Source organism: Penicillium subrubescens (genome assembly GCF_028828155.1).
Source record: "Penicillium subrubescens strain IBT 31985 chromosome Unknown utg000007l_segment0_segment0, whole genome shotgun sequence".
Taxonomy (NCBI): domain Eukaryota; kingdom Fungi; phylum Ascomycota; class Eurotiomycetes; order Eurotiales; family Aspergillaceae; genus Penicillium; species Penicillium subrubescens.
The window spans coordinates 177592-201956 of record NW_026643157.1 but is presented as its reverse complement, the minus strand read 5'-3'; the positions used below and the strand labels follow the sequence as shown (position 1 = coordinate 201956).

The 24365-nt window shown below is 49.6% G+C and overlaps 9 protein-coding genes across 9 annotated transcripts; 4 read left to right on the top strand and 5 right to left on the bottom strand.

The window, feature by feature from the left end:
- Positions 1-172: 172 nt before the first annotated feature.
- On the bottom strand, positions 173-1392 carry N7473_009822 (NADP-dependent alcohol dehydrogenase; the record flags this gene model as incomplete). The annotated part of the gene is made up of 3 exons (XM_057155761.1): positions 173-347; positions 400-826; positions 897-1392. 3 exons carry the CDS (start codon positions 1390-1392, stop codon positions 173-175), a joined length of 1098 nt encoding a protein of 365 aa, XP_057004416.1.
- Positions 1393-1860: 468 nt separating this feature from the next.
- Positions 1861-2739, bottom strand: N7473_009821 (class I SAM-dependent methyltransferase; the record flags this gene model as incomplete). Its single annotated transcript, XM_057155760.1, has 1 exon — positions 1861-2739. The coding sequence occupies one exon, from the start codon at positions 2737-2739 to the stop codon at positions 1861-1863; it is 879 nt and encodes a 292-aa protein (XP_057004415.1).
- A 774-nt stretch (positions 2740-3513) lies between these two features.
- Positions 3514-5297, bottom strand: N7473_009820 (cytochrome P450; the record flags this gene model as incomplete). The annotated part of the gene is made up of 5 exons (XM_057155759.1): positions 3514-3688; positions 3747-3913; positions 3996-4106; positions 4177-5030; positions 5081-5297. 5 exons carry the CDS (start codon positions 5295-5297, stop codon positions 3514-3516), a joined length of 1524 nt encoding a protein of 507 aa, XP_057004414.1.
- A 578-nt stretch (positions 5298-5875) lies between these two features.
- N7473_009819 (uncharacterized protein) lies at positions 5876-9797 on the top strand (the record flags this gene model as incomplete). Its single annotated transcript, XM_057155758.1, has 2 exons — positions 5876-9728; positions 9790-9797. The coding sequence occupies 2 exons, from the start codon at positions 5876-5878 to the stop codon at positions 9795-9797; spliced, it is 3861 nt and encodes a 1286-aa protein (XP_057004413.1).
- A 740-nt stretch (positions 9798-10537) lies between these two features.
- On the top strand, positions 10538-12193 carry N7473_009818 (uncharacterized protein; the record flags this gene model as incomplete). The annotated part of the gene is made up of 1 exon (XM_057155757.1): positions 10538-12193. The coding sequence occupies one exon, from the start codon at positions 10538-10540 to the stop codon at positions 12191-12193; it is 1656 nt and encodes a 551-aa protein (XP_057004412.1).
- A 1182-nt stretch (positions 12194-13375) lies between these two features.
- N7473_009817 (uncharacterized protein) lies at positions 13376-14212 on the top strand (the record flags this gene model as incomplete). Its single annotated transcript, XM_057155756.1, has 2 exons — positions 13376-13457; positions 13533-14212. 2 exons carry the CDS (start codon positions 13376-13378, stop codon positions 14210-14212), a joined length of 762 nt encoding a protein of 253 aa, XP_057004411.1.
- Positions 14213-14920: 708 nt separating this feature from the next.
- sur2 (sphingosine hydroxylase) lies at positions 14921-16865 on the bottom strand. Its single transcript, XM_057155755.1, has 2 exons — positions 15848-16865; positions 14921-15789 (listed from the first exon to the last, which is right to left on the bottom strand). The coding sequence occupies exons 1-2, from the start codon at positions 16533-16535 to the stop codon at positions 15212-15214; spliced, it is 1266 nt and encodes a 421-aa protein (XP_057004410.1). The 5' UTR covers positions 16536-16865; the 3' UTR covers positions 14921-15211.
- Positions 16866-18036: 1171 nt separating this feature from the next.
- On the top strand, positions 18037-18807 carry N7473_009815 (translationally-controlled tumor protein; the record flags this gene model as incomplete). Its single annotated transcript, XM_057155754.1, has 4 exons — positions 18037-18051; positions 18146-18428; positions 18493-18652; positions 18723-18807. 4 exons carry the CDS (start codon positions 18037-18039, stop codon positions 18805-18807), a joined length of 543 nt encoding a protein of 180 aa, XP_057004409.1.
- A 489-nt stretch (positions 18808-19296) lies between these two features.
- Positions 19297-23152, bottom strand: N7473_009814 (putative C6 transcription factor; the record flags this gene model as incomplete). The annotated part of the gene is made up of 9 exons (XM_057155753.1): positions 19297-20374; positions 20468-20494; positions 20550-20639; positions 20688-20758; positions 20814-21139; positions 21196-22216; positions 22280-22319; positions 22370-22923; positions 22988-23152. The coding sequence occupies 9 exons, from the start codon at positions 23150-23152 to the stop codon at positions 19297-19299; spliced, it is 3372 nt and encodes a 1123-aa protein (XP_057004408.1).
- Between the last annotated feature and the right edge of the window lie 1213 nt (positions 23153-24365).

The following is a 24365-nucleotide window of genomic DNA, read 5'->3' as shown; positions in this document are numbered from 1 at the left end:
TTACGATGCAGCAATTCACTACGCTCCTGGGTGACTACTTCGGTTGTCCTGGCAGGATCCGGATCTAGGCTTTTATCACACCGCTCCTGTCCTCTTCTTATGACTGGCGACTCAAGGTCTCTAATATTGTTCTCACTTGGCTTGTCTAGAACTTGCAAACATGTGGATATGATCATTTTTCATGCACACCGACACTGCTAGCGCTATCCCAGCTCAAAATCGCACGGTACCGGATTTGGCCGTTTCGTAGTCGTTCTATCGCGTCTTGAATACCCTTCAATGTCATAGGATAGTGCTCCACAGTACATGCTATGGCGTGGCGTGCAGCAAAGTCGAGCATTTTGGTCCTGCAAGGGATTAAATCTTGGCTCACCGGAAGGGTATAGGTCATTAACATACTGCATGTAGCGGCTGCACATGCAGCTGCCGGCAATACTCATTCCAGAGAGAAGAGTTGGCATGTAAGGAGCAGAAAGATCGCCATCTCCGACTGATAGCAACACGACAACTGCATTGCGGTGAAGCGTGGAATAGAACAATCCTAAATCAGCTTTCGAGGAGGATGTTATGAGAAGACGGTCGATCGAACCATCGCCGCATAGCGACACGCGCTCAGCGCCGGTACTGCTACAAAAGAACTGATGAGCGCCTAGGCAACGTGCTTCTTCCTCCTTTTCCGGCGTCGTAGAGAAAACAGAGACATGGCATCCGATTTTAGCGGCAAATTGTATCGCTAGATGGCCGAGTCCCCCAATGCCAACGATTCCCACCCTATGGAAGGGACGGCAATGCTCCATCAAGGCGGCCCAGACTGTCCCGCCTCCACCTACGTCGAGCGAGAATCAGCATTCATCAAACAAATCTCAGCTCCAAGGAGCAGCCTGAAAGAAACTGACACATCAAAGGTGCTGCATCAATAGACGACAGGGCCGAGGGAATGCGAAAGAGCCATTGTTCCTTGCGTAATGCATGGCTACACAGTGACCCAGAAAGACGATAGGAGTCAAAGCCATAGAGCTTTATATCCTCGCAGTAATTGTCTCTGCCGTTGCAGCAGAACTCGCAGGTCCCGCAGGTAGCATTGATTGGACCCCAGCCAACTCGGTCCCCAACCTGTACGCGTATACAGCCTGGTCCCACTGCTTCGACTATTCCGATGCCTGTTTCCTCATAGTCAGTACTCTCACAAAAGCAAGCCTTGGAAATTGGGTCAATCCACTCGCCCTCGTGTCCAAGTACAAGTGGCCGGCTCAACATATGAAGCTCGCTGCCGCAAATTCCGCTATGGGTGACTCGAATGAGCACCTCATTACCTTGCGGGGCTGGTAGATCAAAATTGCTCTGTACTATTTGCTGCGACGGAGAGCCACAGAATTGTATGGCTTTGAGCATCTTGCTTGTTCTTAGCAGCACTGGTGCGATGTAGGCGGGTGTTAGTGTTGTTCGGAAAATTGAAATGCAGTGATGCTTTGCTCTGGCGTTTGGGCAGCCGAGTTAAATACATCTCAATTTTCTAGCCCGGTCGAGGCATAATCTTGTCCAAAGCACTTACCCATGCACAACTCCACCTAACAGGCATGATCAACTCTCAATCTACACCGACAAAACTCGAGGATCTCTTGGTACCGTAGCCCTGTTGCATCCTCGATGTTTCTGATCTCGCGGGAGATACTGGCAATGCCTAAGACCTTTCTACTGAGTAAAAAAACCGATAAACATTGAATTCGTAACTAAAATACAGTTCCTGAATCAGGTATCCATTACCGCCAAGTGTACTTAGTTGGTTATCTAAAAGTTTTCTTCAACGGGCAATTAATGCTAGTCGCAAACAAGATGAACGCGTGGTAGGCCAAGTCGCGGCTACTGCTTTAGTTGCAGTGTGAAGTAGGTCTCCTCAGTTCCCTCCATCAAGTCCGTGATTTCAAACCCGAAATGAGTGGCCATTTTGGTGAAGCCTTCTCGACTCCAAAGTCTGAACATACTGGAGACATGGTTTCGCTCAATAACTTTCTCTTGCCCGTCATCCTTTCGCATGACATCAATGATCCGCTTCTCGGTCAAGATGTTACCGTCTGTCTCGTTGGACAATATTCTATTCTCGTAGATCACTCCCGGGAATATTTTGCTCTCAATCTGCTTTGGTCCATCGATCTGAGGTAAAGCAAACTCCTTCCCAGTCTCGGTTACCATGAAGGATTTTGCGATGGAGATGCAAGCCATTCCGGTCCGGGGTTCAATCACTTTTGCGACTTGCGAAAAAAATTGCTCTGGCTGACCTTTCTCGTAGAGGTGGCTGAACGCACCAGCAGAGAAGAGTATGAAGCCAACTTTTTGTGCGCCATTGCACAGTGGTGGAAGTTTTTCAAGCTCTTGGGCGGACCCCTTAATCCATTGCACTGTTGGGCTTTTCGGAGGGATTGAGGTAACGGTTTTTGCTCGTTCCAACATGTGTTGCGAGATATCGACTCCGAGGAAAGTCCAATTTGAGATGTCCAGCTTCTCGCGTTTGGCCTCTGCTATCAAGCCACTTATAATCCGACCAGTGCCGGTACCAATGTCCAGGAGGATCGGATTGGGCTGGGTGCATTTCTTCAATAGCTGCCAGTATACAGGCACATCAAGCAGCTTCGTTTTGAAGTAATCCGCGAGCAGAAGATCATAATGCTCGCTAAGGAATGGAGTGTCAAAAAGATCGGTGTTCTTTTCGACAGAAGCGGTAGGATGACTCTCGATAGTCATGGTGGCTGTTTTCCCGTTGAGAAGATTAGAGTTGAATCATGGAAAGAGCAGTCAAACCCACACTTCGGAATGGTGAAAGGAAATATCAGTCTCTAAAATCCGAAAAAATAGTAGACTACCTAAATGCCTCATATATTAAATCAAACTACAGGAAATGCGGTATTGCATGACGCATGCATAACCTCCTCATTCAGATGAGTCTTACTGCGAGATTCCTGGAAACTGGTCTCTGCGTCTTCAGCACTGTGCATTACATAGCTTCATGCTATTGCTCAAAATTTTCGGGTTATGTCTTCAGGGGAGTCATGGTGGGAGAATGTTGTTGATTATTGTTCAGCAATCACGCGACATCTGCTACATTGCGCATGAACGTGGATACTTCCCTAACCTATACTCGGCATGATTCGTGACTTTCAAAATGGACCAGAGCGGAACAGCCAATCGTGAAGATTAGTAATTCAATGGTGCATTCGACGAAAAGGAGAAGATCTATCTACGCGTGCATTCGATGCCCTCCATCGTCACCCTTTCCGTTAATTCGCAGGATGCAGATCCAAAAAACCGAAGTTAAATCCGTAGAGAGGGAATCAACCAAAAACGGCCTATGAGGGCTGATGTGTTTCAATATCCTGCAGGAAAGATACTCCCAGACACGAAGGTGAATGCCATCAGATCTAGGGTAGAAGGCTAAACTGACCACTAGGTAAGAGCTAGACAAATATGTTTGTTTCCATTTCACCACGTTTCGTCGAAACATGATGATTCACTGGCCTACTACTCCTCAATAACCTTCGCCACCTTCGCATATACTTGGAGATCTCCTCGTCGGGTGTACCCGACCATCATATCACGAGTAATTCGAACGTCATCGTCACTTGTGTTACAGATCTCGAAAGTGAACTGCCGAACCAGGTGGGATATCAGAAGATAGAGTTCGCTGTATGCCAGGCTGTGGCTCTGTTATCAGTACAGAGCAATTGCTTCAATGGTTGATTGATGTGACTCACTTAATCCCCAAGCACATTCTGCTCCCTCGAGTAAATGAGACAAGATATTTCATAAGCTTGTTATCGACTTGACCGTCGGTGATCCACCGCTCCGGGTCAAATCTATCCGGATCAGGAAACATGTCTGGGTTACGTTGGACGAGCATAGTACACGTGCTCATCGGTGTCTGTGGGCGAACTATCGTATCAGATTCTGTGGGTAACAGAGTATGCTTCGTCCATTAATCCTCCACGAGAAATTGTACTCACCCCAGCTGGAATGTGGTACTTCCCGTACTGCAAGACCTCGTTTGGAGCCACGCGAGGAAGACGGCAAGTAATACCCATTCCAAGGCGTAAGGATTCACGAACGACAGCTGTCTGAAATTTTAAGTTAATGTCGTTGATGGCGAAAAGAAAGAAATGTGAACAGGAACAAGATTTGACGTACCAAATAGGGAAGTTGCTCGAGCTGCACCCAGGTTACGGAAGCGGTCGGCGAAGGGAGGACTGTCTTGAGCTCTGCGCGTAGCTTGCGAAGGATCGACTGATCCTTGCTCAAATAATATATGGCAACTGTCAAGATGCGCCCAGTTGTCTCTGTTCCAGCCGCGAGGACGAGCGAGCTCTCATCTTGAATACGACCGAGTGTCCTCTCTTCGCAGGGAACGGCTTCGTTGATCAGCCTGTCGTACATTGTGTCTTGGTCAGTTCCAACCTTCCTTTCTCCGCGCAGAGCTTGAACAGCATTTGCCGCCAAAGAACGTTGAAAGTTAATTATAGCTATCTTCCCCGGCATGAACTTCCGCATGAGGGTCTCTGGAATCTGCTGCAGGAGGGGCGGAAGGAAAGGGAAAAACCGGACCAAGTGGCAAATGGCAGTGGCATCGATCACCGAAGCCCGAATGTCGCTTCGGAAGCCTGGGTTGTCTAAGAAGTTACCTGACTCGCCATAGCAGTAGGCAGAGATAATGTCAGAAGTGAGTGCGACAAACGCGGCATCAAGTTGTACCACCTCCTGTGTGCTGTGGAGATTCTTCAGGCGATGAGACAATTTTGCAATTTGTCTCTCAATCAGCGGTCCGATTTCCAGTACTGACTTCTTTGAGAAGAAGCTCGATAGCAGTGAACGTCGAACTCGATGCTGTCTATGCCCGACTGTGCTCAACATGGACTGTGACAGACCAAAAGTTGGCACCCATTTTGCGTCCTTGTCTCGTATACGGCTACTTGGAGCATAGATCTCATCATAGAATGAAGCGTCCGCAATATGGATCTCGCGAGGGCTGATCCTTATGATCGGACCTAGTCTTTATTAGCTTTCAGTACACGAACGCTGGATGACAATCCCAAACCGTATTTTGCGTGAAGCTTTTGTATTTGCCAGATATACCGGCCACGGCAGATCACGTCAAAGTAGAATTCGTAGAGATGCGTGACAGCCGCAAGTTTCGGACCTGGAATATGCCGTAGAGGATGGAAACTGAGTCTGTAAATTGACCGCAAGCCCAAAAATAATACCCATATCACGAGAGCAAAGGGTAATCGAGCGATAATCGATTCGGCCCACATTGTGATCAGCGTACCAGAAAGGGCCGTGTGAGAAAGGCAATCTTAGTACTGCAAAAGAGCGCTGAGCTCAGTAAGAGGGGTTTTTGGGGGACAACCCGAGAGTTTTAAAAAAGGCACGAGTCATCCATATCTTCGGGATGAGTGTTGCACGAGATTCCTACACCCTTCGTTTACTGCAAAGCGATGAGAACATATCGCTGCGTCGCTTGTTGTCTAGCGCGTTATGGAATTTATGGCTTTATCCTATCCCTTGCTCCCAGACATGCTGATCATCGGCACTAACCTTGATTTGCCGCTGCTAACCAAGCAAGACGACAGTAGTGGAACCGATCATGCCTGGACCATGTTCCCCTTGCAGACGACCTTCAGCCCCAGACCTTGATAAGTTGTATCGTAATCAGGAGCGTCGGTTATAGCGCCCAATCTTAGCTACAGGCCGAGTCTCGTTGTATCCCAAGACATTGGTCTGATACGGTGAGCTCTAAGCCTGGCAATTATAATGCTGTAGGAGATCTGCCAGAATTGAAAGTTGGTCCACCAACTTACTCGATCCCCATAAAAGCAACCCAAGATCCAGAATGCAAGCTAGCAAGACTGTCATCCTCGCCGAGCGCGTTTCAGACTGTGGGCGCCCTAAACCTCTAGTCGAGTCGCTTTCATTTCTGTCGACTGGTAGCAATAAACAGATTTCATCTGCGAAGAATATGAACCGACTTACAGTGGATGCCATTCTTGAACCATCCTCGCAAACGGTTCTCCTTCAACTTTGCTGGGCCGCTGTATTAGCCAGATATGCGGAAACTCCCGATATTCAATATGCATACGTTCTGGAGGACTCGGAGGAAGTCAGGTTATTTCACTCACAGATCTCTTCCGGTCAAGACGTGTATGACGCGCTGGAATCGGCTGCGTATGTCACGTCTCCTTTGGGGCTCATTGGCGATTCTCTTTCCCAGGAAGCAATCAGCAGCCAGACTGGAAATCTCGCCTTCGGCACCATCCTACTGGTCAAAGGCAAAAATAGCCCTTCTAGGATATCTCTCACCAAAGAACTCTTCACTGGGACCGCTTTATTACTGGAATGCGCTGTTGCGGCCCAACATGTGCAAGTTGAATGGACATGCAGAAAACCTCTCGCGCCCGAGTATGTGTACATGATCATGACACAATTCGCCCATGCTCTGCGGGTCAGCACGAAGAGTAGAAAAGAGAATATTCGTTACCGCGATCTCCAAGAAATTAGCCCCGAGGGATTCAGTCAAATCATCGAGTGGAATGGCGGACGCGAATACGTCACGCGGGAAACCTTTGCGCATCACCTGTTTGAGAAGATGGTCATAAAACAGCCCCATGCGCCTGCGATTTGTGCTTGGGATGGTGACATGACCTACGGCGAGCTCGACTCATACGCCGAATTTGTGGCATCGCAAATCATGGCATCATGTCAAATCGAACATGAAGGCGTCTTGGGTCTTTTTTTTGCAAAGTCGAAGTGGACAGCTGTGGCCATGCTAGGAGCGCTCAAGGCTGGTAGGGGGTTCATCATGTTTCATACCTCTCAGCCGCCCACACGCCTGCGAACAATCTGTGAGCGCCTAGGAGTCCTTGCCGTCCTTTCGCTGCCGGGATTCAAAACCGCCCTGGATGAGTTGGACGTCCCCAAGATCATCCTCTCTACTGACAAAGATGAGGGTTTCCTACCGAACACCGCCAGCCAAAAGCCCGCCCCTTTACCTTCTGAATCAAATAGCATTCTCTATGCTGGATTCACGTCGGGTTCTACTGGTGAGCCCAAGATATTCGATGTTCGCCATTCTGCATTCTGCAGCGGTATCTCTGCCTGGGGCGTGGCAATGAACGTTAACGAGCGGTCCCGGGTCTTTCAAAGTGCGTCATATAACTTTACGGTCAGCGTGATAGAGCAATTAGCCCCCTTGTGTCTCGGTGGGTGTGTGTGCGTCCCTTCCGAGGAAGCGCTGCAAAACGACATCCCCGGAGCCATTCGTGATCTCGGTGCCAATTGGGCTGAATTTACCCCGAGTTTGGCGCGATTGTTGGATCCCAGCACTTTGTCTGGAGTGAAAACGCTGGTTCTGACCGGCGAAGCTTTGGCCAGAGCAGATGTCGAGAAATGGCACTGTCATCTTGATTTGCGGGTGTATTATGGACAATCTGAGCATTCCCTGGGTGCCACGGTTGGGAACACCGCAGACCTCGTCGCGGACCACCGCAACATCGGCCGCACCTTTTCGGCCAGGGAATGGATCGTTGACCCAGAAGACCATAACCGGCTCGCTCCACTTGGAGCTGAAGGCGAGCTCTTGTTAGAAGGGCCCTGTGTCGGAGTGGGTTATCTCAATAACCCAAAGGAGACAGATGCCATCTTCGTACGGAACCCTGCGTGGTTCCTATCTCAGCGATTGACTCCAGTGACTGACGGGCGATTTCTCAAGACCGGTGATCTTGTCTGCTACGATATGCACCGAGGTTGCCTTCAGTATCGTGGTCGCAGAGGAACCCAGGTCAAGATCCGCGGTCAACGTGTCGACCTCGGTGAGGTTGAGTATCATGCAGGCAAGCATTTGTCTTCGGCACAAGGTAAGCCGGTAGCGGAGGTAATTTGCCCCAAAGTATATGCCCAAAAGTCAGATCCTGTGATGGTCGTTTTTCTTGTGACAGATACGCCAGTGGAAATGGCAGTGACATCCTACGAAGATTTTGATTCTCCCATCATCTTCCCCCCAAACGACAAACTCAGGGCACAGGCGAAAGCTGCATTGGCTCGAATGAAAGATGTTTTGCCAGACTATATGATGCCAAGCGCCGTTATTCCAATCTCGCATCTTCCACGGACGCCTTCTGGCAAGCTCTTTCGACGCAGGCTCCGCGACATCGGCTCACAGCTTGCTCTAGACGAAATTGTGGCCTATGTGAATCTTCGAAAACCACACCAAGCTCCAGAAACTGCCAACGAAGAGAAGTTGCAGCAGATATCTGCAAGTATTCTTGGCTGCTCCGCGAGTCAGATCGGCATGAACGACACCTTCCTAGAGCTGGGAGGCGACTCGTTGAAAGTCAGGCACTTGGTGCAAGCCGCGCGTACTGAAGGCGTGACACTGTCTGTCGGTGACATTTTCAAAAACTTGACCCTGGCAGATCTCGCTCGAATTGCTCAGGAAGGTCCCATGTCTGTACCTGCTCATGAGAAACAACCAGAGGAGCCGGTCGTAAAGAGCTTCCTTCAGAGCAAGCCCGAATTCGCAATTGGATCGCGCATCGAGAGTGTCTCGCGCACACACGATATAGTCAAAGCCACCGGTAACGAGAACGCTGTGGAGTATTTCCTCTTCAGCCTGTATGGCCCTCTAGACGTCGAGCGGCTCGATGTCGCCTGTCAAGCCCTTGTGGCTTGTCATGCAGTTTTGCGGTCCGTGTTCATCCCGTACGAGGAGGAGATCATGCAAGTCACATTTCGCTCATTGAAAGCCTCGTTTGAAGTTATCGAGGCGTCTCCAGGTGTTGATCCAAAAGTACTCACCGACCGACTTTGCCATGAGGATAAGATGCAGTCACCCTTCGGACCGACCCCAGTGATGGCATTTACCGTCGTTAGATCAAGTCCCGACAATCACATCCTTGTTTTGCGACTGTCTGAAGCTCAATGTGATGCCCATAGCTTGAAGAGACTGATCTCAAACCTGATGCTGCTCTACGATGAAACGTCAATCCATGTCCAACTCGACTACCGTGACTATCTGGCTATCTGTGCATCACAAAGGACTCCAGAAGCGTTTGCCTATTGGAGGACACTTCTGAAAGGTGCCACTCCTCTCCATCTTGACAGCATACGACTCAATACCCAATCATCTTGGATGTGTCATGGGCAGCTCACTGGGAAAACCTACCACCACGATTCTCCTCCCAGTCTCACGTTCTCTCGTACAATACCTCCCGTCACCGCTCGCCGAGGTATTACCCTCGCCACCACGATCAAGGCTGCCTGGTCGTACGTACTGTACAAGAAATTGCATTGCAATGACATTCTTTTCGGTCAGCTCGGAAGCTGCCGCACCATGAATGTACCTGGTATCGAGGATACCATTGGCCCATGTACTAACGTGACGCCAGTCCGCGTAAAATATGTGCCCCAGTGGGATCCCAGCGAGATCCTGCAGACGATTCAAGAACAGCACGCACAGTCCCTTCCCTACCAGACAATAGGCTGGCGGGATATTGTTAACCATTGCACCACGTGGCCCGATGGTGCTTCCCTCCAGACAGTGGTGTTGCACCAGGGCGAGCAAGAGGACACAGAGATCCAAACTCGGGGTGGACTGAAATGCCGTGCCCTTGACTGGAGCGCATCAAGTATTCTTGGTCGTCTGTATTTGATGACTGAGAGTACCTCATCAGGGTTGAACATTGAACTCTGTGTGCCTCGTGGCGCTATTGACAACTCGGAAGCAGAAGGGCTCTTCGATCTCTTCTGCAGCGCAATAGGCACCTTCTGCAGCTGGAAAAACCGCGACAGCCATGCTACAAGCCGAATCATCTGATGGCGTCGTGGTCGCCACTGAGCAAAGGAAGCAGGAAAAAGAGAGGGGAAAATCGGTCTTGGTCAATCTCGCGATCTCCAACGAAGCAGAACAGCAAAGGGGAAGCAGAGGCCTCTTGTAGGCCGACAGATCTAGGCGCAGGGCCTGGACAAATAAGGAATCTGCCGCCGATGGGAGGAATCTCCATCATCATCGCTTTCAAGAGAAGGACCTGTCGAGGTTTAGCCAAGAGAGACATCGGACCGGCTCAAATTTGATCTCACTTACGGGTATGCTCATGCCGGCGCAGATGTTCTTGCCGCTTGAACTGTTTTTGACAGAACCTGCATGGTGGGACAAGAGAGCGTAGGCCTGCGCTGGGTTAATGTCGTGTTCAGATTCCCAGGGATCAATTTAGTAATACAATGCTCTGTTTGCACTATTTGCACCGTTACTTGGCAGCCTTATCACGCTTACTCACGGGAGACCAGGTGTGAGACTGTTGGATGGTACTTTACCCATGTACATATTTCTTAGTGAGCACTAGATAGCCTCGTCGGAGTTCGGCAGACTCCGTTTGGTCAAGGCCACAACTTTTTGAACAGTTGATAAGTCCTCAACTTCCAACTCCCCATTCTGATTTAGTCCATGAAGCGAATATTGTGCCCCTTCACACAGTCTCGATCAGCCATTAAGGTTAGGGCAATGAACTGTATCATCTCTGAGCTGGAAGAACCATGGGAGCGGGATGAGCTAGTCGAAGTACGTACCGGCAAAGCAAAACCAGTCTTTGGTCTACCCGTCCAGTCCGCCATCTTCAAGTCCGTCCGATATGGCGCAGTCCCAGTCGACGCGCTCGGCTGCTGGGGCGATGAGCATGTTTATGAATTTCACGGCGGCACAGATAAAGCGCTCCTCCAGTATTGCTCTAGACATTATGGTGTATGGAGCGAGGAGTTGCCCGATAGCGCACACCTCTTTCGCGTTGGAGGATTCGGCGAGAATTTGGTAGCTCGCCGCGCAAATGAGCGCAATACTTGCATTGGAGATATTATTCGAATCGGTCCCGATGTGATTGCGCAAGTGAGTCTACCGCGGCAGCCGTGCTACAAGCTGAATCATCGGTTTCAGGAGAAAAACCTTTCGAGGTTTAGCCAGGAGAAATCTCGGACGGGTTGGTATTATCGGATCATCAAGGGAGGGTCGATCCAAGCGGGCGATGAACTCGTCCGACTCGAGCGTCCAAATCCCGATTGGACTGTTGCTCGAGTCCAGCATTACCTGTACATGGAAAAAGACAACTTTGATATGATGAAGGAGTTGGCGGTTCTCGATGCATTGGGGAGCGAGATCAGAAATATCTTCAAAAATCGACTGAACAAAAAGTTTGAGAACCAGGAGCAACGTCTCGTGGGTGACAGTGCCATGGCTGTCGACATGTGGTCGGAATACCGGCTCGTCAAGAAGGCCCAAGAAACTCCAACTGTCACTTCTTTCGTGTTCATGGCGGTCCAGCCCAAGCAGTCGCCAGAGCCGGTTCCCCCAGGCACCCACGTGCGCTTGAAACTAGGAGGTCGATTGATTCGAGCCTACTCCGTGGTTCATGGAAATCGAAAACAACTCACCTTGGGTGTGGCTTTAGATCGAGAATCTACTCGTGGCGGCTCTTTATATCTGCACGAAAACCTCCAAGAAGGCGACATTATCACAATTAGTAACTTTGCGGCGACATTCCCTTTGGCTGAGAAGGCCGATCGGCATATCCTCATCGCTGGTGGTATTGGTATCACTGGTCTGCTTGCCTCTGCTCGAAAGCTGCAGGCAATGAACCAAGACTTTCACCTTCACTATGTGGTCCGATCGCTAGATGAGCTGGCATTCGAGCCCTTAATCAAACCGTTGGGATCCAATGTTTCGATTCATTGCAAGGAAGAGGGGACTCCCTTCGATGTATCAAACGTTCTCCAAAAAGTTGACAGTAACTCCCATATCTACTGTTGCTCTGGGGAACGGCTGATCAAGGCTGTATCTGACACTGCAGCGGAGCTTGGTTTACCAAAGGAAAATATACACTTTGAATCATTCCAGGCTAATAGCACGGGTGATCCGTTCACCGCGGAACTAGTCGAGTCCAAAAAGAAATTGGAGGTGGCAGCTCAAGATAGTCTGTTAGATACCCTTCGGTCTGCAGGATTCGATATTCCGTCTACTTGCGAGGCCGGTAATTGTGGAACCTGTCGGGTGGGGGTCCGCAGTGGGCGCGTGGAGCATCGGGGTACAGGCTTGCTGGAGAATGAGAAAGATACCGCGATGCTGAGTTGCGTGTCACGGGGGATTGGCCGAATTCAACTTGATCTATAGTGAAGTACATAGAGCTTACTAGTTTACTCTACCTGAATATCTTGATGTAGAAAATCGAATATTCTAGGGTTGTTACCAATTCCAATAGTTACTTAGTCTTAGTGAATGTATAGCATTTTAATGACCAGGATGAGAAAATATGGAAATATGATTAGGATACAAATAGGATAAGAAGAGAAAGAATGGCAGCGTGCAGAGCTAGGGAGAGACGAGGGCTCATGTTAACAAAATGCCCTATCAGTACCTCAATAGTATCCAAGCAGAGGTCAATAAGGCACATACTAAGACGTAGAGAGCCTATAGTGACATCCATGCAACATAGCCCGGCAACAACCAGGACAGCCATAATAATCCGGATTAGGCGGCAAGATATGCTAACCACACCTGTGATTAGTAGCCGAACAGTGTCAAAAACGCTATCCGAGATGATATGAAGTGGAACACTGACCACGAGCTCGAAAGCATCATGGACCAAGCTAGTGAGGGCTTCCATGAAGATTTCTCTTCAAAGACCTGCGAGGAAGCGTTCAATGCTAAAGATAAGGATAAATCCACAGCGATATGCAATATTCACCCTCCCAATCAGTGACACGTAGCGATACATAAGGGGGTTTAAATAGGACGAGTCAAAAACTCGACCAAAGTAACTGCATGAAGCTCCTCCATGAATGACAAGATAAAGGTATTGTGCACCTGCTTCTAAGTAGAGCTTAGAAACCTGAAAGACGGAGAGCATCCATTAAAAGGACTCATGAGTTATCTATGGAAGCCATTTTCCAAAGAATCCCGTGTTATTTCATACCATAACCTAATACCTTGAAGACCTCTAAGGGCGAACAAAGAGAGTCCATGACAGTCCCCAAATTAGTAACATAGACCAACCCGGACAATTTAGACAAAGCGCGGGGCACAGTATCCACTATTACCAAAGACTCGAAACAATGTACCCTTGACGGTTTGTGCAAAAATAACAACTGATTCAATGGTTGTCTTTAGGAAAACATGAAACATGGTCAGAAAGCAGTGAATGAAAGCCATGTGTCTAGTAGAGCATATAATAGAGTGGCGCTGCCATTATTCCTCGCTGTCAACACATCTTGGATTACCATCTCATCCACTACTCTCAGTTACGATCTTGCAACTATTTCCAATCTACAACCCGATATTCAACTCTTGACGATCATGTGGTGGCTATTTGGCAACAATGAATCCAAAAAGGCCAAGGCTCATCGATCCTCTCGTGCCGGGCACTTCTTTTCGACCCGTGAGACTTACCCTCAACGAAGCCGTGAGCTAACCAGACCCGAAATGAAAATGCTAACAACAGTTCTCCACTTAGACAATACAGCCTGTGGTGGGTCATCTCTCGAATACCAGATTCAGGAAATGACCCAAGGTCTCCCCAGAGACCTTAAGAAGAAGAAAACCGGCTCTCATGGAGGGGAAAGTTCTTCCCTTTGTGACCTCCACTGGTCGTTGAACTATTACCTGGTTGACGATATTCTCCGTCTCGTCAAGCGTGAGGTCACATCCCATTTCCGGCAGCTTGATGCATACCCAGATCTGATCGAGCCAGTAGAGGCCGATATTCTTCATCGTCTTCGCGCTTTGAAGGGCCTATGGACCAAACCAAACCCCGATGGCCCCGTAGCTCCAAACGCATGGCCATACCAAATCAACGGGTGCGCAGCTTGTATCCTAGCCCGTATCGCCTCAGACAAAGACGCCCTCCGCAACCTACGCGTCGTCATTCAAAGTCGCACTCGAACACGCAAAAACCACCGTCCGCGAGAATTGAATATCTTCGTCGACCATTGCATTGATAGGTTTGATCCTGTTGATGCGGAAGAGTTGCACACTATTGCTAGCCAGCTTGCTTTTGGGATGAAGCGCGCGAGGAAGGCTTGTGTTAAGGCTTATATGCATGATCGAGAAGATGATCCTGAAAGGGAGATGAGGCGAAAGCACCGTCATCATTCCAGGAGACAAGGTAGTTCGATCTCATACCGATCGTGTTGATGGCACCGAGAGAGGCAGTGAACTGACCATTGCAGATCATGCGAAAAGACGTCGAGCCCCGAGTATCCCCTTTACGACTGCTTCGGCGGAGAATCTTGTCATAACGCCGAGCCTGATAGCATATCCCCTCGATATTCATCATATTCAAGACATCGATTCCAGTGATATGTGCGACAATCCCCGCCGTAGAAGATCAGACGCTCCAAGCCCCGAATCTCCTTGTTTCAAGCGAACCAACCGGGGCAGCCAAGTGATCTTTTCAGAAGTCGAATGGGGCAATCTCGCAAAACAACGTGAAAATGCTACCATGTACCGGAATATCGCAGGGGACAACCCTTATTCCAGAGCCACACCTGTGCTAGAGGTGATGGTTGATCCTCTGGGGGCTCAGAAGGCTAGACGGTATTCTGAGTCTAGTTTGGCGTTGTTTCGGCCGCCAGTATGTGCCTTGGATGGTGATTCTGCCAAGATAAAGAACGGCATTGCATCTGGTTCTGTCAGCGAATGGACGGATGACGAGTGCGAAGACTTGGATTGCAATTTTTCAACACGCAGGGGTGCGATTTCGAGGGACACGACGTGGAGTCTGGTCTGTGAACCTCACAAACTCATTTGAAGTAGGTAGGAGGAGAGTGTATTTGAATTGTTCGATAGTTCATTAAACCTTTGTTATCCTGTTTACTAAAGAAGAGAAGCAACATCATGAATCTGATTAGTTTATACTATGTGACCTTATAAGCGTAAAAGTGTAGCAAAAGAAAGATAGACATTATCGACAGTAAGTTGCGAGAAGCCGTAGAGAGAAAGAAACCATGTACAGAAAAATGACAGGCGCATTCTCAAATTATTAATACACGGGATCCAAAATCCCATTTACATGAAGCAATAGTAAGAAGCCCCCCAACAGCCCCGGGAGATGGCCCGCAACTCCAGAGGCTGACGAGGAAATGCAATGCAAAGACAGTTGGCACGTATTCAAAGACCCATCACAGAGGCGCCTCAGTTGTGAAGCACACTGCCGGGAACACCGTGACTTGGGCCTTTGAGGCTGTCGACGGTCTTTCGTCGGAGGCGGGTCCGGGTTGCTGGACCCTCAGGGGAGACCACCACTCTCTCATGTTCACGCTCTTCAATGATAGGCACAGCCGGCGCCGCAGCCTTGGCTTGGGCAGCATCCATGTCCACCTGCTTTTGAGCACTCTCTCGGGCCCGCTCGTAGCGAAGCTTAACCTCGCCCTTCCACTGTGTGTTCAGTAGTCGGTCCCAGAAGATGAAGAAGGGCTGGGAGAAGTTGGTCTTGATGCCCCAGCTTTGATGATGAATGTCGTGGTAGGCAGCATTGTTGGAGGTGAAATGCTGCAGCGGATCCCAGGGGAAGGCGTATCCACAGTGGTCGTCAACAGTTTTGATGGTCGAGCAAGTGAAGAACCACATTGCTTGCCGGTTGGTCATACCGGAAACCAAGAAGCCGATTCCGGTACCCGCAGTGTCCAAAAGGAAGCCCTCGACGGGGTGATTGTAGAGAGCACCGAACGCGTAGGGTACATAGAGGCGGTGATGACGAGAGTGGAACGTCACTGGTGGTGTGTTAGAGATATCATTTGACCAAGAATCGAGTAGGTTTCATGAGCTTACCATAGAGCCAGCGGTTCAAGTGCATAGCCCGGTGCAAGAAGTATTGCCAGGTGTCAACGATGGAAATAGCGAGTAGGAACTGAAGGGCCGGAACAAAGTACCAGTACATGAAGCTCGCCACTGCCAGCTCCCAGCCGGCAAAGGCCGGCGCAACGACCTCTGCTCCACTGTCTAGGATCAGAGACTGGACCACATCAGGGTAGGAACCGCCAGCCAGCGCCCCGGCGAGCATCGTCCCGTTCTGGGACACGGACTTGGCCAGGCCTACGGCGTCGACACCAACGAGAGCCAACGTTGGGGGAATGGCTTTCTGGAGAAGTCGAAGACGCGTAGCCCACACGGCCACATCGTACTCCTCACGGCCTACCGTCTCCACCGCATCAAAATATGACATTCCATATCCGGCAATCGTCTGGATCACCTGTTGCAAGATCACGTCGCGTACAACTTCCCACCGGGTGACTTTGTTTCGCTTCAGGACTTCGGCAGGGGTATGGAGGCGATATTTCTCAAAGTAACCGTTGACATCGATGAAGTGATAGATCATTGACATGCCCCAATAGGCGATGATGGGCAGAATCAGCGCGAGGACGTTATCGGGAATGGGCGGAAGTAGCGGTTCCCGCACGGAGAGGGTGTATGTCGGCAGCGGAGGTAGGTCGAAGGCGACCGAGGCGTTGACGGCCATGATGGGTGAATAAGAAGAGGTGGGTGCCACTGCTGGGCGGATTTGAATGGAATGAAGCCAGTACAAAGGAGATGTCGATTGACTAGGGTGGGCCGGTCGCGAGGCAGCTGGATTTCAGGGACGAAGGACGACAATAGAGAAATCAACAGCTGAAGAGGGCGAAGACAGCAAGCGCGATCAGGTTTGCAGAAAGAGAATCTGGTAAAGAGACAAGTGACAAAGGAAGGTATGCGATAAGAATAAATTGAAGGAGGGGAAGGGAAGTCTAGTTCGATTCCAAGGAAAAGATAAAAAAGATCCACGCGGATCAGGAGGCGAACGGGCGCAGGGCGACCGACTAGAGAGACTAAAGAGACTAGAGAAAGGCCGACTGGGCCGAAATGCAAAGGTGGCGCCAGTTCGGATGCGGCCTGGTAACAAATATGGTATTATAGTTACGGTTACTTTGGGCGCTGATAGAGGTGTTGTGTGATATGTAGTGGGGAGTTCAGCCATTTGACAGTTTCTGTACCGTATGGCCTCGTATTGGGCGCCTTTAATATGGTACATAAAGGAACATAAAATCCACAAATTATTGTACTATGGAGATGTACCCACAGGTTCCATCAACCGCTTACTGTGCATCACATTCTCAATCTATACCGAGTCACTAAATGTACTTTGATAGATTCCAAATAGCCAGGGCATATTCAGTTGATCCCATGTAGAGCGTCATAATCAACTATACATGTCAGCATTCCATACTATGGTACTAATCAGGAAATAGGCAAACCCTGCACCCCTAGTGGTCTGACTTATTTAGAAATGGGGAGATCATTGCATTGAGTTGCACCACTCTTGATTCCTGAACTCAAAGTGGTGATCCGTCAATCTCATATGATCTGCATATCCTCGAGGTTCAATATCCTGATATACATGTCGGACTTGCTGGCAAAGAACATCATCTCCAACTTGGAGTGAGGTTATGTTGCTACACTGTATTCTTTGTATACAAAGAACTCGATTGCTTCGAGATAACAATTGATTGGAAGCTCATTAGGTTGAATTGCAGCTCCAATTGAAACTGAATGCAATTCCTTGTCTTCAATATATAATGAAGAGAATTGCCTCGAGGATGTATCTTGTTCTCTGTTCTCTCAAAGGCATCCCATCCTAATCATGACATCGTCGAGTATGTCTAGGAAAATCGACCCATCTTGGCCGCAACCAGAACGATGTAAGAATAATATAAACAAAAAAACCGGATCTATGTATGTAGTACAAGATCGAGCCACTAATCTGAAACAACGAGGTGTAAATAGTAGCTAGTCGCACCTCGAGTAACCCGAGTGACAGGTGGGGGGTAAAATCCCGTGACTTGGAGAAACAAACCAAGCAAACTCCCCCACCAACGAGGCGCCACTAAAAAAAACTTCATTTCCCCTCCTTTTTTGTTTTTCCCACCCCCTCCCCTTCAAGCCCATCAATTACCTTTGTGATCCATCACTCCTTAACTGCCACCATGATCATCTACGAGGTATGCAACTCTTCAACCTTTGCTGACATTTTCGCAAGGAAATTCGCAAATTGAGCTGGGAAATAAAGTGGGAGAATACTAACGGCGATCGCAGGACATCATCTCCGGTGACGAGATTCTCTCCGACACCTTCAAGATCACTCCCTCCAAGGACTGCCCCATCCTTTGGGAGACCGACTGCCGCAAGTACCTCAAGAAGAAGAACGAGGACTTCGAGCTCGCTGGTGCCAACCCCTCCGCTGAGGAGGCCGGTGAGGACGGTGGTGATGATGAGGCCGTCATGGTCCACGATATCGAGGACCAGTTCCGCCTCGTCTGGCTCAAGACCGAGGAGGGCCTCAAGCCTTCCAAGGAGGCCTTCAAGTCTCACCTGAAGGGTATGTTGCACGGAGCAATGCTATGCCCCGCTATTCCTATCGTCTGACACCCCTTTCCATTTAGGCTACCTCAAGAAGCTCCTCAAGAAGCTCGAGGAGACCGGTGCCAGCGCTGAGACCATTGATGAGTTCAAGAAGAACGCCCCCGCTGCTATGAAGAAGATCATTGCCAACTACGACAACTACGATGTCCTCATGGGCTCCTCCATGGACGGTGATGCCATGTGAGTATACCTCGAAATACTGCTGTTATGTGATTTCCCACTGATACTAATTTTCTTTCTCCCCTTTTAGGCACGTCCTGATTGACTTCCGCGAGGACGGTGTCACCCCCTTCGCTACCGTCTGGAAGCACGGTTTCCGCGAGGTCAAGGTCTAAACGTCTTAATCCCAACGGGCGACCACAAAATGCACTTGACATGAAGAAAGAGAAACCACCGAAGAATGCGAACTCTCTGCATCCGTTCCTAGATTTTGGTCGCGGGGATCGCTTATTCCCTTCCGCCAGGCCCTCTGTCTGTTCTGGCTGGGCTTTACACATCGCATCTTCGTATCCTAATTGACTGATCGATCTGATCGTCAAGAGTTACGCCTCATGAATCAATAAACTGTTACGTTTCTATCTGCAAAATACATACCACTGTCTTCAAATGTTGCATCTTTCAAAAGTGCGTCTCTATAATCACCGTTACCTGAATCGTGGTATTATTAGCACCCGTAGACCCTCAACGCTCGAGTTGTAAATGAACTTCTTGGTGGATGTGCACTATTACATATACTAAAAACCGGAGTAATTAATCTATTTTCATTTGGTCAATCAATGATATGTGACTAATCTATTTGCATTATACCTATTGCCTTCAACACTTCAGCAATACCCCGTCCAGTCACTAGACGGAACCCTAGGGTTCCCCGAGCAAGTATCGGCCCAAGCCGGTGGCAGATTCCCATTACTAGAGGACAATGAATCGGGAAGATCATTGAACCGCACACCAGCATCATTATTAGCAGCAGGAAACCCAAGATTGGCAAAATCCAGCCCAGAAACGGGGTCCAATTCCATCAATTCATCGGCAACGGGAAGATGTTGTCCAAAGACAGCGTCCCATTGATCCCAATCGAAGTTTAGATTGGGGTCGACCATGGAAGGTGGCGTGGGAACGCCAATTGGGGGCGGGTTGGAAGAGATTGGATCCATGAATGGCATGGCTGGAGAGGTCGTGATGTTGGGGAGGGATTGTTCTGGTCGAGAGATTGGAGCTGTGGAAGGGGGTGCCCGGGAGTGAGGGGAGGGAGGTGAGCCAAGTGATTGGGTCATTTGGGGAGAAGTTGCTATAGGAGCGGGTGCAGGTAGAATGTCGGTAGGAGGCAGGGTGACAGCTGCTGGTGTGGGGTTGTACTGTGGAGTCGGCAGGGGGGCGGAGGTTCGGTTTGGTGGGGGCAGTTCATATGAGTATCGTAATGGACTAGGCTTCACAGACGCGGAAGATACCGCAGGGCTAGGAAGCATGTGAGAACGAGTCATGTTGTAGAACATGCGGTTGAAGTCGGTAAGTTGGCGATCAGGAGCGGCGGGTTGACGTGATGGCATGGTAGTTGACATCCCAGGTGACCCAGGCACAGAGGATGTTCCTGAATAGAACGGAACACGAGAGCCACGAACTTCTCCTGCCGGTGATGCTATGCCCGCTTGTATTTGATCCTGTTCAGTCCAGAGCATCTGTGGGTTAAGACCAGCCTTTTGCCATGCTTTTTGGCGCAGACGACGGATCATGTCCCATGCTTCGCGGCCGCCGTCTTTCAGCGGCCGTTGTGTTGAAATGCCATCTTCACCACCGACCACACCGCCATCGGGTCCTGATAGAGCCAAGATTCGGTCAATGAAAGCACGTGAGCGTGAAGCCTCGGGGCTATAAGGTCGCTCGTATAGGTCAATGAGCATGATCCTAGTAGATGTTAGCCAGGCAGAACACGAGGAGCCCTAACAGAACGGTAGAACAGGAAAGTATAATGCGAGTTTTTGGAAGGGTATGGCTTACATCGTTGCATGCATAGGTTGATGGTTTCTAGATATAGGTCAGTTGTCACTTTCTGTCTGCATGCGAATGCGACATGACGTACCCAGGCCAGCTCCATTGGAAAGGTTGAAAGTCGGGGTCAGTTGCAAGCTGTATAAACTTCTCCATGAAACCGTGACAGTGGCGAAGCGCACTGCGATGGTCAGACATGTTTGATCCATAAATAAAGCGAAATTCTTACCTTTGCCGTGCCGCCGGCCAAATGCGACTGCGAGCATTCTTGAGGAAGGGTTGATATGCAACACAAAATGCCTATAAGCACTAGATTAGCTAAGAACAAGAAGTGGTGAAAATCAATATTACCAACCTTGTCAATGTAAAGAGAGAGAATAATGCGTGCCCACTTGTGGAATGAAACCAGAACTGGCGTGTGGTATTGTTCTGGACAGCCATTAGGACCTTCACCAGGAAGCTCTGTTTCCGTGGCTCGCGCTTCGACAGGAGATTTTGACATGGATAACGCCCGCCCCGTTGATACAGGAGGACTACCAGTTGGCAAGCCCTCCGGGATCCTATTCACTATTGAGTTCAGTTTCAGCTGTAGGCCGAGAAGGATCGTTCGTAGTTCCTCCATATCGCTACGGGTGACAGGTTTGGTGCCGAGCTGGATCTTCAGAATTTGCCGGACAGCGCCTATTATTGTTGTCAGTGGGTAATGTAACTGTTTTTTCTTTCTCGGAGACACTTACGGGCCATGGTATATTTCCCTCTGGCAGTCAAGTAAAAGACATTCACCATTGACGGACCACCACAGACGGACGGGTCGTCAGGATTGTCGGGTAACCTTTGCTTGGCAGCAAGTAATTGTTCGTATTGTACCGCGGTCTGGGTGCCTAGCAATGTGTCTTTGATCTCGCTGGTCTCTCGCACGTCCCAGTAATTTTCGTCGCTAACGAGTGGAGGGAGACCACTCGACATCGCAACCACACCATCCATGTGCATGATATGCCACCAGAGTCGTCGTCGATACTCTGCCTCGCGCGGCTCAATGCCAAAATTGGCTGGATCCCGATGTAAACCCATCGTTTGAGCCACCCGCATGGCGAGGCTCACGAACAGACTACTTGTCAAGGGCTCTTCCTCTTTTGACAAGATAGTCTGCACTATGAGATAGGCGGCTAGTCCCTGGAGAGAGGGACTGCGAGGAAATGAGATTTTTGTCAACCATCGAGTCACTTCCTCACTGTACATTGTAGACAGTGAAACACGCGATGACGCATTGAACTCGGCTTTGATGGTTCTGATGGAGATGGTCACAGAGCCACCGTACCAGATCGCATACAGCAATGGTATGAATGAAGGGTTCGGACAAGGTTCTCCAGAATAGCTAGTGTAGTCATACCAATCCCAGAAGGCATTGTAGAGCTTTAAGATAGTTGGAGGATGAAGGACAGGACTTATGGCGTGGACGCCTGACATGAACCCCTTGTATAGTAGATGGCTTTGACGCCGTGTAGGAACATGCTCAAGCATCTCGGGCTCGACAGTCTTCTCATTGACTGACGGAGAATCACCAGATGGAAAGATGATGGATTGCTGGAAGGATCCGACTCGTGATCTAGAAGTTGTTGAATTTGCAGAGCTATCAATCGATTCTTTCCACGGTCTGCGAGAGCCTGTAACAGGGTTGCTGGAATCCTCGTTCGCATTCTCCGATGACACATCATGGGATCGATTTTGGTCTCTCAGCAATTGATTGAGGTCATTGATCTAATAATTGAATTAGAATATGCTCCAGAATATAGAGCTGGGGTGGGGTAATTTTCAGCATACCTCGTGAGAAATATAGGCCCAGTATGTCGTTCCCACATATCTAATGCTGTTAGACACGGCTTTTGCCAGAAATTCGACTCTTCTACTCACCTGGATCTTCCGCCATCCTCCAAGCTCAAATGCCCCAAATTAAGGCTACCAACTGGATCCACGAGGTCGGTTGCTTGACCGGACGGAATGGGAAATTCGTCGCCACTCGACTCTGCGGCAGTGCGGCGGGGACTGGATCGCCGAGATGAGGCCGACTGTCCATTTTGAGTGCGACTGCTCTGCCGCAATTGTTCTAGAAGGGCAGTCTCCATACCACCCGTTGGAGCCACACCCTGCCTCTCCGCTTCCTCGAGTGCATGCGGATTACCACCGAGTCGTTCAATCATTGACATGAGCTTGTCGAGTCGAGCTTCAATGGCGCGTGGGTTCCCTTTCTGGTCCCCTGGAGAATCCTCCTCTCTCAGCTGACCATAAATCGATTGCAATTCGTCCACATCCTCCTCCAGCGTCCGAGGCGTTTCCCTCCTACGTTTCACACCATATCCAGGCCTCGCGGACCCTTCCCGGGCACTCTCGGTCCTTTGCGACGAGGGCGCTGCATCGTATATGCACTCGGCGCCGGACTTTGCGCAGTTGCTGCATATTGGGTGGACCTAAACAAAAGAATACAATCAGTCAAACCATGCGCCAGGTCTGGGATAGCTCGGTTGAAATTACCTTATCACATTTGACTTTGCGCCGTCGACAAGTGTGGCAACTGTAACTCGCACGATTTCGAGTGATCTGACGGCCTCCGGCGAGGGGTCCTCGTGCCGATGACGGAGCGCGTCCGGAGGATGATACGCTCGGCAGCGTCTGGGCGTTGGGCGGACTGAAGTCCATAGTCCCTAGCACACTACCCCAGTAGATTGAGGAGAGTGAAGAAGCGCACTGGGAACTTTTAATCGCACTGATTGAACTGCGGCACTTCAGATTGCGGAATGCGGCCAGTGAACTGCGAATTGCGGGGAACGAACTGGCCGACCGACTCGCGGGCCAATGACCGCATCGACATTAACTTTTGTTGCCTTGGTATTCAGGCATCCATTTGAGATGATTACCGCCGAGTAGACGACATCTCATTGTAATCTCCTTTGTTTACCATCTAGCAGCAATCGACCTTTTCCCATCTGCTCTACAATCTAGAGCCCTTATCTACAGCTACGAGGCATCTAAACTATGGTGGCTCCACTGCCCAGCACAAACTCCCGTCTGGCAAGCCTATTGAACCGCATCTACACATTTGCAAGCAATTTCCCGTCATAGGCTACGCTCTGTGAGATATTTTTCTGAAGAAATATCTATGACTGACTCCTGTTTTTGATTGACCACCTTGGTCCGTCAAATTATAAGACTCAAAATAGCAATCGATGACCTCCACGAGGCTTGCCAAGTGCGTCAATGAGTCGGCATTGCAGGATGTCCTGGGTCATCCACGATTATCATTTGCTCGGAGACAGTTCTTCAATGCTGGGCAGTCTCTTGGTCTACGGACTTGGCATAGACGCGGCCAGCGGGGCTAGCGCTAAACATACGCGTCCGGAGCATCCGCCACTCCTTGCCAAGCCCAGGCCAAGGCGAAGCTCTTCGCATTTCCTCGCTTCAACAGGCACCAAGGTATAACTCTGGGCTCGTTTCAGGGGGGCATATCCGTTTGAATAGTGTCTCGGCAGTGGCTATGGGAGCCAGTAGCCAACCAGAATGCTGAGTTTCCTCAAAGACATCTGGTGCTTGGCATGGAACCGCCAAAACTCGTGCTCTGTCTTTCCTTTCATCGGTGCCAAGATGCGTGATGGATCTTGGAATAGGTCTCGTTGTGCTAGATGTGGGCACTTCAAGAAATTGGCGAGACCAAGTTGCAGTTTTTATTACTATGGACATCCCCCTGTAAACCCGGAACTCGAATGGAAATCGTCTATACCTTAAAACTCTCCTTCTTAATCTCATTATCAAGACATTCGTTTAAAATTCAGTATCTTTGACTCCACTGAGACTTCAGACTCCAAATTCGGAACCATACTTTTGTTCTAGACCTTTCATTCTTATCAGTGATCCC

Coding starts and splice junctions, on each gene's coding strand:
- sur2 (XM_057155755.1), bottom strand. CDS start 16,535: ATGGCCGTCAACGCCTCGGTCGCCTTCGACCTACCTCCGCTGCCGACA. Junction 15,790..15,847: donor CTTGAACCGCTGGCTCTATG/GTAAGCTCATGA, acceptor ACACACCACCAG/TGACGTTCCACTCTCGTCAT.